Source organism: Vulpes vulpes, chromosome 12 (genome assembly GCF_048418805.1).
Source record: "Vulpes vulpes isolate BD-2025 chromosome 12, VulVul3, whole genome shotgun sequence".
Taxonomy (NCBI): Eukaryota; Metazoa; Chordata; class Mammalia; order Carnivora; family Canidae; genus Vulpes; species Vulpes vulpes.
In genome coordinates, this window is record NC_132791.1 from 69,440,397 (window position 1) to 69,453,817 (window position 13,421).

General features: G+C 38.5%; 1 protein-coding gene across 4 annotated transcripts in view; it reads right to left on the minus strand.

Annotated features, from left to right (window-relative positions):
- KCNN2 (potassium calcium-activated channel subfamily N member 2) overlaps positions 1-13,421 on the minus strand; it is a 442,631-nt gene that overhangs the window by 22,064 nt on the left and 407,146 nt on the right. For all 4 annotated transcript variants that reach the window (XM_072728789.1, XM_072728791.1, XM_072728787.1 and 1 more), the window contains one exon: positions 1,594-1,704. In XM_072728789.1, the coding sequence (XP_072584890.1) occupies positions 1,594-1,704 (111 nt within the window). The remainder of the gene's footprint in view (positions 1-1,593; positions 1,705-13,421) is intronic.

The following is a 13,421-nucleotide window of genomic DNA, read 5'->3' on the forward strand; positions in this document are numbered from 1 at the left end:
GCAATAAGTCAATTCTTGTGAAATTTATAATGTGTAATCTTCACAATCAGAATATTTGGATCATACAAGGGACTCTATGGAAGAGTTCTTTTGATACTGCACAACTTTTGATTCTTAAACATGACTCTTACAGTACGGAACTCATCCAAACAAGCCCAGGATGAGATCCAAAAACGTATGGCTCCAATTTTGGATTGTATGTGGACAAATAGTCTAAAAGTCATGTATTTGCATCTCCTGGTATATTTTTGAAAGTGATAAGAATCCCAGCCCTCCAATCAGTTCTGCACTTATGTCTCTCCTTGTGCTTTTCTGTAACATTACCCATGTTCTTGAGTTTGGAGAGTGAGAGGAAACTAGATGGGATACATCCAGGCCAAGAGCATGGCGTCTACAATCGAGTGGCTGAGAACATCAAGAATGCACGTGGACCTTCCAACTGCAATAAAGTCACACAATAGTGTCTGACTTAGAAATGAACAAGGTAATTGGAATCCATGTTTCCATTTCATAAATAGAACCGATAAGCATAAATATTTGCAGAGAAGTGACTGATCTATTGGGAAGTATTTACCAAGGTAACTTTTAGGTTTACAGACAAAATCAGAAGTGAGTAAAAACACTGAGAAATGAAACTCTGCTTCAATCTCCATGGATTCGTTTATGGGTAAATTTACCAAATGACATTATATTTAGTTAATTCAATGACAACCTGACTAGATTCTACTTTGGGTTATGCAGCAAGATGACACTGCTATAAAATAATTCTTTAATATCTGACCTTTTATTTTGGTTTCTCACGTAACTATTAAGAGAAGCTGAAAATTTAGTGGAAGTGGGATACAAATCTTTTCCCTTTGATATAATGACTTTGAACAAGTTATCTAAGTTCTCTGTTATCTAACCTCTCCACATTTCTAAAATGGGCATAATACTAGCACTTCCCTTATAAAGTTGTCTGAGGATGGAACTAGCTTCCATGGGTGACATGCTTAGAGCCAAGCTTTGCATAGAGTGGGTGCTCTGTAAACACTGTGATTACTGTTTTCTACCGTAGTTTTCCCATGGGGATGCTACACTTCATCTTTTGCACAGCCTTTAAATCACAGAAAGAGCCTCCTATCTCTGCTCCTACCTTCCTTGAGGTCCTAAAAGTCATTGGCTGGTTCTTATTGTCATTGCAACCCCAGTCTTTAGAAGAGTGGTTCACAGAAGCTCAATAAAACATTGTTGAACCACTTTCCTGTAAAATTTCTAGATTACATTGACAGTGTGTTCCTTCCTACTTGATTACATATTGCAATGTCCCTTCTCATGTCCTGCAAACTTAAATGTTAAGTGTGCCTATTTATTGAGATTGATGTGATCTGTTTTTATTCTTTAGTAAATACCAAGGTCATCCAATTATTTCCTCCTTGACCTAAAGTTAGGATGAGTCTGTTCTCAATGTGAAAAAAATGGAACGGATTCCAAGAAGGCCTTAACTGGAAACCATGTCATTTTAGCTTCAGAGGTCAAAAGAAAAATCCTATTGCCCAACATGGAAAAACACACAATCATATTCCCTTTGAAGATCCAGGGATGATAACTCACTCTTTTAGTCAGCTGAGTATCCATCATGAAGTTGTGCACGTGTTTTTCTGCTTTGGTAAGTTCTAGCTTCCTTGCCACCACAGCGACCACCAGGGCTGTGCAACCAGCACCCTGAAAACCACAAGAGAAGAGAACCCCAACACATTATTACTTTTGGTCTCAGTGACATTAAAAAAATCATAATTTTAAAAAAATATTTTATTTATTCCTAAGAAACACAGAGAAAGGGGCAGAGACATAGGCAGAAGGAGAAGCAGGCTCCCCACAAGGAGTCTGATGTGGGGCTTGATCCCAGGACCTGAGCCAAAGGCAGATGCTCAACCACTGAGCCACCCTGTGCCCCCAAAAATGTTTTTCACCAAGTAGAGAAGTATCTAGAGATAAAACTACAACAACAACAACAACAACAACAACAACAACAACAACAACAAAACACTGTGGCATTTAATGCCTTCAATAAATATTACCAGAAATGCCTGGTCAGCAAGCACCAGCAGTCTGCCTGTAGGTGGGGATCTAAAACTTTAGTTCATTTATTTTAAGACCTAAAACATTGATATTTGAGTCAAACATATTTTAATCATATGAAATAAGTAGTAAAGGAGCAACATGTGGAAATTTCAGAGATTTCTTAAAACATACAACAGAGCATTTCAGTTATATACCTAGAAGTATAATAGGAAACAATAATAGCTGAATAAATGAATATAAACGCATGGAGTAGAAATGACAACTGTTCTCTAAAAAACAACATTGCATAATCTTCCCTCAACATACGACCAGAGGTCTTCAGGCCAACTAACTGTGTATGCAACACAGTGATTTGAACCTGGACAACCGAGCTATCTAGTGCTGAAGGTAAGGGATAACTATGCTATTCCTGATGTTTACCAGGACCAAGAAAGGCAAAGGCTACTTTTATTTGGACAAAGATCAGCAATGTCCCTTTTTAAATTATAGGCTGCTGTGCTGATCTCCTAGGAAGAGACAGGAGACACTGTGTGGTACCCCAGGGATTAGAGTCCTGCTGCTCCATGATCACGTGCATGAGGTCTAGGGTCTTCTTAACTCTTAGACCAGTGATCACATGCAGGGCCAGGAGGCAGGGCTGTGGTACCCCTGAGTACCCCCTAGGCAAAGTCATGCTGCTGCAGTTACCTCGTGGGTTCTGGGAACAGCCAACCTTGTGGGAGCAAAGGGAGCATGTGAGAACCTACCAACCAACAGGTTCGTGAAAGGGATGTGGGGCCATGTGGACAGAATCACTCCCTTGAGAGGACCACAGGACAATAGAGATTACCTGACTGTCTCAATAGACAGCAATGAAGGCAGAGTTTAGGCAGGAGCCACTGAAGATGGACACCAACAGCGCAAGGTTACAATATATGCAGATCTTTCAGCAGACTTGAATTTTCTTTAAAAAGATTTTATTTATTCATTTGACAGAGAGGGAGAAGGAGCAGGAGCAGGGGTAGCAGCAGAGGGAGAGAGAGAAGCAGGCTCTCTACTGAGCAGGGAGCCCAATGTGGGGCTTGATCTCAGGACCCCAGCATCATGACCTGAGCTGAAGACAGAGGCTTCACAGATGAGCTACCCAGAAACTCCCAGACTTGAATCTTTTAAAACTAGTTTTCTTTTATTTTTCTTTTTTATTTTATTATTATTATTTTTTAAATTTTTTTATTGGAGTTCAAGTTGCCAACATATAGCATAACACCCAGTGCTCATCCCACCAAGTGCCCCCCTCAATGCCCATCACCCAGTCACCCCAATCCCCTGCCCACTTCCCCTTCCACTACCCCTTGTTCATTTCCCAGAGTTAGGTGTCTCTCATGTTTTGTCACCCTCACTGATATTTTCACTCATTTTCTCTCCTTTCCCTTTATTCCCTTTCACTTTTAAACTAGTTTTCAAAAGCATCCCCTTTGGCTATATAAAATAAGCCAAAATGGTAAGGTGCTCATTGGATAGCTATCCAAGAGAGCCCCAAATTCCCATAAGGGGACCTGGTTTTCCTCATTCCCAGTAAGTCTGAAAATCACTAATTATAAAAGCAACTCTGTGCCTTATAAACATGGTAGTCTCATCTTCAGTAGTGAATACTGAGGCATGGGATTTACTCATAGCATGTCCACATCCATAATTTGGCCATTTTGAAATTTTATTTCTATAATGCTTAAAGGCAGCATAAAATTTAAATAAGCAAGTCAGAAAATTAGATGCATTATTTGCTCCTATTTTTAAAAAGGATCCACATTTGGGAACAAATTTAAGGGAGTGAGAGACTTGTACTCCAAAAATTTAAGACACCAAAGAGTACACAAATCGATAGAAAGATGTAGCTTGCTCATGAATTGGAGGAATTAAGATATCCATGCTATTCACAGTACTCTACAGATTCAGTGTAATCCTTATCAAAATTTCAATGGTATTTTTCACAGACCTAGAACAAATGAGCCCCAAATTTTTATTTAACCATAAAAGACCTCCCAACAGCCAAAGCGATCTTGAGAAAGGAGAACAAAGCTAGAGGTATCATGCTCCCTGATCTCAAACCACAATACAAAGCTATAGTCATCAAAACGGTATGGTACTAGCACAAAAATAGACACACAGATCAATGGAACAGGATAGGGAGCACAGAAATAAACCTATGCTTCTATGGCAAATTGACAACAAAGGTGACAAGAATAAAAAATGGGGAAAAGATAGTTTTTTTGATAAATGGTGTTGGGAAAACCAGACCACTTTCTTATACCATCCAAAAAAATAAACTCAAAATGAATTCAAGACCTAGATGTGAGACCTGAAACCATAAAACTCCTAGAAAAATAACATAGACAGTAAACTCTTGGACATTACTCTGAGCAGTAAATTTTGGATTTGTTTCTTTAGGCAAGGGCAACACAAGCAAAAACAAGAAATGAGGTAACATCAAACTAGAAAACCATCCACAAAGCAAAAAGCAATCTACTTAGTGAATGAAGACGATATTTGCAAATGATAGATCCAAGAAGAGGTTAATATCCAAAATATATAAAGAACTACAAAAAAAAAAAAAAAAAGAAGAAGAAGAAGAAGAAGAAGAACTACAACTCAACACCCTGAAAAACCAAATAACCTGATTAAGAATGGGTAGGGCACCCAAATAGACATTTCTTCTTAGAAGACTTATAGATGGCCAGCAGACACACAAAAAGATGTTCAGCATCACTAGTCATCAGGGAAGTACAAACCAAATCCACAATGAAATACTGCCTTATACCTGTCAGAATGGCTAATACCAAAAAGACAGAAATAACAAGTGTTGGCAAAGATGTGGAGAAAAAGGAGCCCTTGTGTACTGTTGGTGGGAATATAAATTGGTGCAGCCACTATGAAAACCAGTATGGCAGTTCCTCAAAAAATTAAAAGTAGAACTACATACAATCCAATAACTCCACTTTTGAGTATTTATCTGAAGAAAACAAAAACAGTAATTTGAAAAGATATACACATCCCTATGTTCATTGTAGTAGTAAAGTAGCCCAGATACAGAAGCAACGTGTCCATCAGTAGATGAATGGATAAAGATGTTGTGTGTGTCTGTGTATGTATATATGTGTATATATATGTGCATGCATGCATACAATGGAATATTACTCAGCCATAAAGAATGTGCTCTTGCCATTCAACAACATGGATGGAATGAGAAGGTTCTATGCTAAGTGAAATAAGTCAGAGAAAGACAAATACTATATGATATCAGTATATGTGGAATTTTTAACAAACAAACAAACAAACAAACAAACACAACAGAAACACAGAGAACAAACTTCTGATTTTAAAATAAATAGATCATGGGGATATGGAATACATTCTAAGGAATATAGTAAATAATATTGTGATGACTTTGTATGGTGACAGAGGGTAACTAGACTTGGGATCATTTCATAATGTATAGAAATGTTGGTTCACTGCATTATATGCTGAAACTAACATAGTATTATGTATCAAGCATATTTCAAGTTAAAAAGAAAAAAAGGATGGCCCTTGGAGGCATGTACATCTATTTTGTTCACTTGCAAACATTTGCCAAAAAAATCTAAATAGTTTCGGTGTACTGATAAGGGGCTAACCTAAATCAGTGAATGGGATCAGTAGCCACTCAAGATGGCCATCCATACCTGACTACTGTAGTTAGCATTTGTTTGAGATATATGGGATCACCTGTTGCAAGTTGCTCCCAGGGTGCTCGTCAGAAACTTATGAGAAATTCAAGAGCAGTGATGGTTTCTGAATAAGCAGAGAATGTAAAAATCGGAGGGGCTTCCACTGCTTAGGGAGAGAGAGCTGTGAGCGGCAGTTGGCACTCAAAGTTGAATATTGTTCTCCCCTGGCAGGTGGCCCATGCTGAGATCCTTCTGGAAAGAAATCAACATTCTAACAGGAGTGGAAAATCACTGGTATCAAGAGCCTTTGAAAGTCGATTTTTATTTGTGTTTATTCTTGGGCTTTTTTTTTTTTCTTCCTGATACTGGCCCATTCCCTCGTGGAGTGTTCTCTAGCTCCCCAAAAGTCTTGTGCACTAAAGTGAGTACCTCTGTTGCAAATTGCAGAAGCAGGTAAGTCTGACAATTTAGGAATTATTCAAATTCTTTACCTGTATCTGTTACTCCATTATCCTAACTGTACCCTTTAAACGGTATCTGAAGGGCCACTTAGAAACCTCCTTCTGTTCAAATATGGTCACGCCTTTAGTTTTATTTTAATTAGGGAAACCATAAACTCCTATGCCCCCAAGTCCTTAATATTCATAAAAGGATTCCAAGTGTATAGAATCTGGTTTCAAAGATGTAACTTAAAAAAAAAATTAGAGGTATACAAAATGAGGCCTGCTCATCCCTGAAAGCTTTCTGGGGTCAAAGGAAATCCCTGCCCCCATTAATGGTTGTACTGATTTTATTGTCCATCCGGTTCCCTGAAGTGAACACAAATGAAAGTAAACATGCTTTTACAACATTTTCTCCAAAGCTTGTCGTCATCACAATGGATGTAGAAACAGTTGGGATGAACATATGTTACTCTCTGAAATGAAGATCTCTGTATGCCTTTAACAAGATGAGTCATATTCCTTTCACCAAAGTCAGAAAATGTATCCTGGTTACTTGTCTCCCATTTCATTTACATTTGATGGAAAAACGAAGCAAATCATTGGCCTATCCCTTCAAGATACTTGGGCATCTAAACACCACGTGAAGAAAACACGGTATGTTTATGAAGCTGATAGATTCAAGGCAGATGTAGAGGTTCTCCTTAGCTGGTGTATCATCTTTCCTTCTAACAAATTAAATGTTGCAAGAGAGAGAGAGGAAGGAAGGAGAGGTCTTGTCCTTAGGAGGTATCATTACTAATGCCCATTGCCCTAACCAGATCAAAGCAAACAAATGACAATCAGCAGAAGCAGAGGTTGAGCCCCAATACCTAGAGAGTCTGAGCTGCTGCCAAATGAAAACACAGTCTTTTCTCCACTCTGTATTTCCTCATCCTAGCACAAAAATTGTAAGCCATGTTGTACTCCAGAATGTTCAGAAAGAAGTTCATCTTCCCCAAGATCATTTTAATACATTATGCTTGAAAAATCAACATCCTAGTCGTTTTACTTCAGGTCACCTGGCTATGCTCATCCTGCACATACTTTCAAGAATCATTTTGGAAAACCATTTTGGGAGCAAGCTTTAACAATTTAATAATGCAAGCAATGGAGAAGGGAAGTTCCTTTAAGAGCACACTGGGTAAAGGTTTTGATTCTTACTTCAAAAGGCAGCTGCCAGAGATTTAACATAAATACTGAAATGTGTAATTTTCTTTTAGAAATTCCAGAATCCACAGCCTCACCAAGAATGACTAATGAAAAAATGCTAGTGTTCAAAATACTCCAGTGTTAAATTAGTTATCTTCCTGCAAGTCTTATACTAGCTCCTAAAAGCTCAAACTTTCAGTGCGATAGCCAATTTGTTCAACTAACAGTAATTAAAATTTATCAAAATATAGTCAATTTGAAAAAAATTGCACTTTTCCCCTAAAATACATCCAAATTAATAAAACAGCTTTAAGACTGATTAACTTTCATTTAAAAATATCTGCATATCCTCCAAAAGGAAGGTAAATGAGTCTTTGGCAATAACTGCCCATTTTTCTGTCTCTGGGGTTGACTGATTCAATATCACGGAATAATAAACACATTTTACTGCATTTATTGTCTGATGTTTTCTTTTTTATGCAAATATGTCTACCAATCACTTCTGACAAATAAAATTTTATAAAACACTCAGCTTTATTATTATGTCCCACTGGAATTCTGCAAGATCTCCTCAGGTCATGAAAGTCAACAACAGTCAAGATAATTTGGAAGATAAATGCCCCAAGTTTCTTCAAAGACAAGTCGGTATTTGCTGTTAGGAGGGCAGAAGTCAAGTCCAATGTCCTCATCCAGGGGAAGAGGGGACAAGAGAGGTGTGTGTGTGTGTGTGTGGTTTTCTGAGGTCAGTGAAAAAACCTATACCTGGAAAACCCCAATCTCCTTTGGAGTGATTTGCTTGTTCAGCTCATTCTTGTACTTGGATGACTGGAAAGAAAGAAGTGGTGCATAAACCTGGTCATCAACAATGAGTCATGCCTGGGTTTAAATCTCCTTATTAGCAATGGTGCCAGCATGAGCGCATGTATTTTAAAGATGGGAAGGGTAGCCCTGCTGCCAAATAAAAATGCTGAGAGTTGAGAAAAATTAGGTGGAACTGCAGAGTCAACATGTCAAAAGCTAGAAGGTCACCACAACTTCCAACTCCACTCGTCTGGACCTGGAAGAAAGCAGCTATTATATTTCTTACAAAATATTCCCAGGAAGAAATGAAGGTCCTTCAGGCATTGGTGGGGATTTTGGCCTTAGGACTGACAAGGCCCATCCTCCCCACCTGCTCCTCTGCACAAAACAAACTATTCTAAGAATTTAAAGATAGGCTCTCCTCACTGAGCCTTTATTTGATGAGATTCACTAAACACATGTAAACCAAAAACTTTTTCAAAGTTATTATTGGAGATTATCAAGTTGTTATTCGATATTAAGCACCTTATGTCAAATTATATTAACACCTATAAAAAGGATTCTGGGGTGGATTGTTTTGTTTTTGCTTATTCACACAGCAATATCAAGAACTGACTTTAGTTTCTCAGGATATCTATGTCCACTGGCAGAGGGAAAAAAAATCTCCAAATGGAGAGACAGTAGCATGAATAAGTAGCACGAATATAACCAGATCTGAGGTTTAGCCCTCCTGAATACCATTTTCTTTATAAGCTTTGGCTAATGTATGTCTGTGTTCTGGAATATTCTCTGACTGAGTGAAGAGTGTAGGGTTCCTACCCTTCAGAATGAAAACTGACCTCTGACGATTGACTGAGGTGCCATGTAACCTCAAATCAAGACCTTTCAACACTGGGTAATATGATGGCAGCAGGATTATTATCCAAAGGTCTCATCCTAAAATGGTATACAAGTTCCCTGAATAAAATTGAACAATTCACTGGTGCTGTGATTTTTACATTGTTAAGAACTGCAGAAATGGTTGGAGAAAACCTTAATCATACTTCTGAAGTGGACTCACTTGTGTTCAGGGATCCATGGGGGACCACTTATCAGATAATAATCCATGTCCCAAGGATGGGGCAGATAATACTTCACATTTTAAGGTAATTTTGCCAAAAAATCTAGTCATTTATAGTCTAGTTAAAGGGCCTGCAAGAGATGCCATAATTCTACAGAGTAGACAAGCAAAATGACAAGTGACTAAATGACCTGCATTCTCATATAAGACAAGAGATACTCTTTCACCAATGAAGCTCTATTCTCCTCTTGAAACAATCCTATATATTCCCAAGCAAGGGGAAATTAAAGCTTTCAGCATGTATTTTGTCTATACATACAGATATGAAAGGGTAGATAGGATAACTTTTTAAATGCTAAGCAAAACAATTACCTTCTCTACATCAAGTTAAGATAATGAGAAACCAGCTGACAAAACGCTAAGATACCAATGATCTAACAACGTTGTTTGCCCAACTCCTTCAACCAACAAAATAAAGCCATTAAGAGCTCATTGCACTGGTTGTTATGACATCTACACTAATGAAGCGTCAGGTCCTTGGGAGGACCCCACAGAAGGAAGACAGATGAATAAAGAAAAAAACCTTCATGTTTTCTCTGGAAGGCTGATGAGTGACTATTATGCAATCCTATGAGTTCATATTTTTAAAATACTGTCCAGGAGAGAGGAAGTGATCTTTTGTCTCTTCAGTTTTACTATTAGGTAGATCTTGGTAAGAAGGAAACTTCTGCTGGACTTGTCTGATCTATCACAGTATAATACTTCCATCTAAGATCATCTTACTTTAGCATTACCATCATTATCTGTGCAGGATATTGTAAACAGTGCTGTAAAAACAAGAAAAGCTTTGCACAACTGTCTTGGATTCACAATTGACATCTCGGGCGAGGAGAGGTTATTTTTTGATAAGGCCGTTTGTTTGTCTCTTAGAATATTCTGGAGAATTCTGTCTCTTCGCCATTTAACAATAGATTTCTGCCCAGAGCACTGCAGATTAATCTTAATGTCCTTGGAACCCAAAATATCACTCATGACACAAATCAGCTATTTAAAAATTTTAAATTATAGTTTAATTTTGGGTTTTTAACTAATGAAATGTGAACATCTAAGAAGGTGCCATGAAGTAATTCACTAGTTTCAGGAGTTTTCTGAAGAAAGGCAGTGCTCATTTCTTTATGTGTACATTTTGAAATGGGAAAGCTTTATAGATGTTAACATTTGGAATGACTGTATCTTAGGTCAAAATAAAAAAAAACACACACATAAAGCTATAAATTCTATCAATTTCATAAACACAAGAACCAGAAAATTCAAATATAAAAGAACACAGAGAAATACAGCACTTCAGAGATAATATACAAGATGATTCAGGGATGACCCTGTCCTTTCTCAAGAGTGTTGTAAATTGTGCTTCTTTTTCACAATTTAGTAGGGACCAGATGGAGAGAGAGAGAGAGAGAGAGAGATGGCCCATGGGAAATCTGACACTGTGCATTTTACCTAAACAGGCATTGCAAAAGCCCAAGGGGGAATAGGGATATAAATGCCTGAAATAAAAGGAAGTCATGTCTGGTTTAGATAATCCCAAAGAGACAAATTGGTATTTAAATTTCCTGAAAGCAAAAGCAAAAAAAAAAAAAAAAAAAAAAGTATCTGGCAAAACACATTTCATCTTAAGGAAACTAACCATTTCTGTGGGCTGTGAAAACAAGTTAGCTTCTTCTATATATCTTTACTGTCAGCCAAACACTCTCCATACCAGTTTGTAGGTAACCTGCAGCCAAGCACTGTCAATACCCAGGAAATTTACGGGAAAGTGTCAGCTCCTGGATCTCTGATGCCTGGTTCCATAGGAAGTTGCTTGGTCTAGGGATAGACACAATCCAACTCCATGCAGTGTTTTGTGTAAGTTAGCTCAAGATTACTAAATTTCTCTACATGCAAATAAACCATTTTTGATGGGGCCAATTAAGAAATAAGTCTGTTCGAAGGGGGACATGCACTCCAATATTTACAGCATCAATGTCCACAATAGCCAAACTATGGAAAGAGCCCAGATGTCCATCAACAAATGAATGGATCAAGATGTGGTGTATATATACAATGGAGTATTACTCAGCCATCAGAAAGGATGAACTCTTGTCATTTGCAATGACATGGGTAGAACTAGAGTATTATGCTAGTGAATAAGTCAGGCAGAGAGGATAAATACCATATGATTTCACTTCTATAAGGAATTTAAGAAACAAAACAGATGAACATAGGGGAAGTGAAAGAAAAATAAAATATAAAAACAGAAGGAGGCAAAGCATGAGAGACTCTTAACTATAAGGAACAAACTGAGGGTTGTTGGAGGAGAGGTAGGTGACATGGGGTAACTGGGTGATGGGCATTAAGGAGGGCACGTGATGTGATAAGCAGTGATGAATCACTGAATACTACCTCTTAAACTGATAATACACTATATCCTAACTAAATTCAACTTAAGAAAAAAAGTTTTTTAAAAATCTGGTCTGTTCCTTACACAGGAAATGGAGTGGAGCTACTCAGCCTAAGAACAGAGCGTCTGTTTCATCATCATTCTAGAGGGCAGCGATGAGGTCACTGTGAATTTCAGGGCACATATCACCTTTGTTTTCATACAGAGCAAAAGTTGATTATAACTTCTATTTTTTCTGTAAAGTAGGATCAGTAGTGAAACTTAAGCAAATAAGTAGTTCAAGTAACTAAATAAATGATTTGTGCTGTCAGGTGAAGCTGTGGAGACTGTAAGGACGAAGAAAAAAAAGCGAGGAAAGCTAGAAGTAACAAGAAGATCTGGGCAAGGTTAATCTCAAACCTGGTTCTGATCCACAGCATATTAAGCTATTTGCATAAGCCCTGAGTCATACCTGATTCAACAATAAAAAGAAGGTTGGGGGTGGGGGGGGACACCTTACCAAAAAGGAACACCAAGGAAATTGTTTCTAAGAAGCTTAAGGGGAAAGACTCTGCAATTAGCAGTTCTGTTTTTATAAATAGCATCATTCATGTCCCTCGTGGGCTTGTTATGGCCCTCCAAAAATACATCCCTGCAAATTTTATTTCCCAAAGCATTATGCTATATAATAAAATGCTATTTTCTGAGGAAAGAAGAGGAAGTGACCCAATAGTTAACAGGACAGACCATAACCATCGTCATGAAAAACCAAGTTCGTTAAAATGCACAGAACTATATTTTCCTTTTATAAGCAAACAATGTTAAATGATAAACCCAGATTATATTCTTGACAACTGGGACTTGAAATTAGCATCTTGTTTCTTCTGGTGACCTTAAAATTGGCCCCAGATTTTATTTTCACATCTAGCTACCTTATCCCTGGTCAGTACTACCAAGTGGGAGAAGAACGTCCCCACTCTATCTATGCCATGGGCACTCCAGCTAGCTCTAACTCTTGGAACAATCTTCCGAGGCAGCTGCTACAAGGGTACAGGCTGCCCTGGCTACCATTCAAAGGCCCTCCTGTGGAGAGCTTATCCCTCTGCTGCCAACCTGGGGGTGGACACAGTGGAGGCATTGGGAGGGATGCCTAACTTCAGAAATTCTGGGAATTTCCTGCTTAAGGAGCTCCCGGTACCAGCTCTCATATCCTGATGTCGGCAGAAAACCAAAGAAGCATCAAGATAATGCTTTTCGCTGTAACCAAACTATAAAAAAGCAGAGGAGGAATAAAGAGAACCTGGGTCACTGAACACAGAGCATCGACTGGAAGCTACACCTGGCTTAAACATTTCAAAGTTCATTCACACTGCATTATGATAAATTTGAGACAATTTGCTGCCCTCCCATCTTGATCTACCTAAAACACATGTCACAAACTAGTCCTGGTCAAGTTGTAATGTGTAAGGAGTAGGGATCATGTCTGTACCTGCTCTGCCTCCCAGAAGAGCAGTGGCATGCCGGGCATCTGGGTGGCTCAGTCAGTTAAGCATCTGACTCTTGATTTCAGCTCAGGTCATGATCTCATGGGTCATGAGGTTGAATCCCACACTGGGATCCCCACTGCTTGGTATTCGCTCTCTCCCTCTCCTCTCCCCCTCCCTCTACCCCCGACTCATGCACTCTCTCTAAATCAAGCAATCAATCAATCAATCTATCAGTGACATATCATCACAGGCAGCAAATCCTTCTCAAGAGCTCCCCAA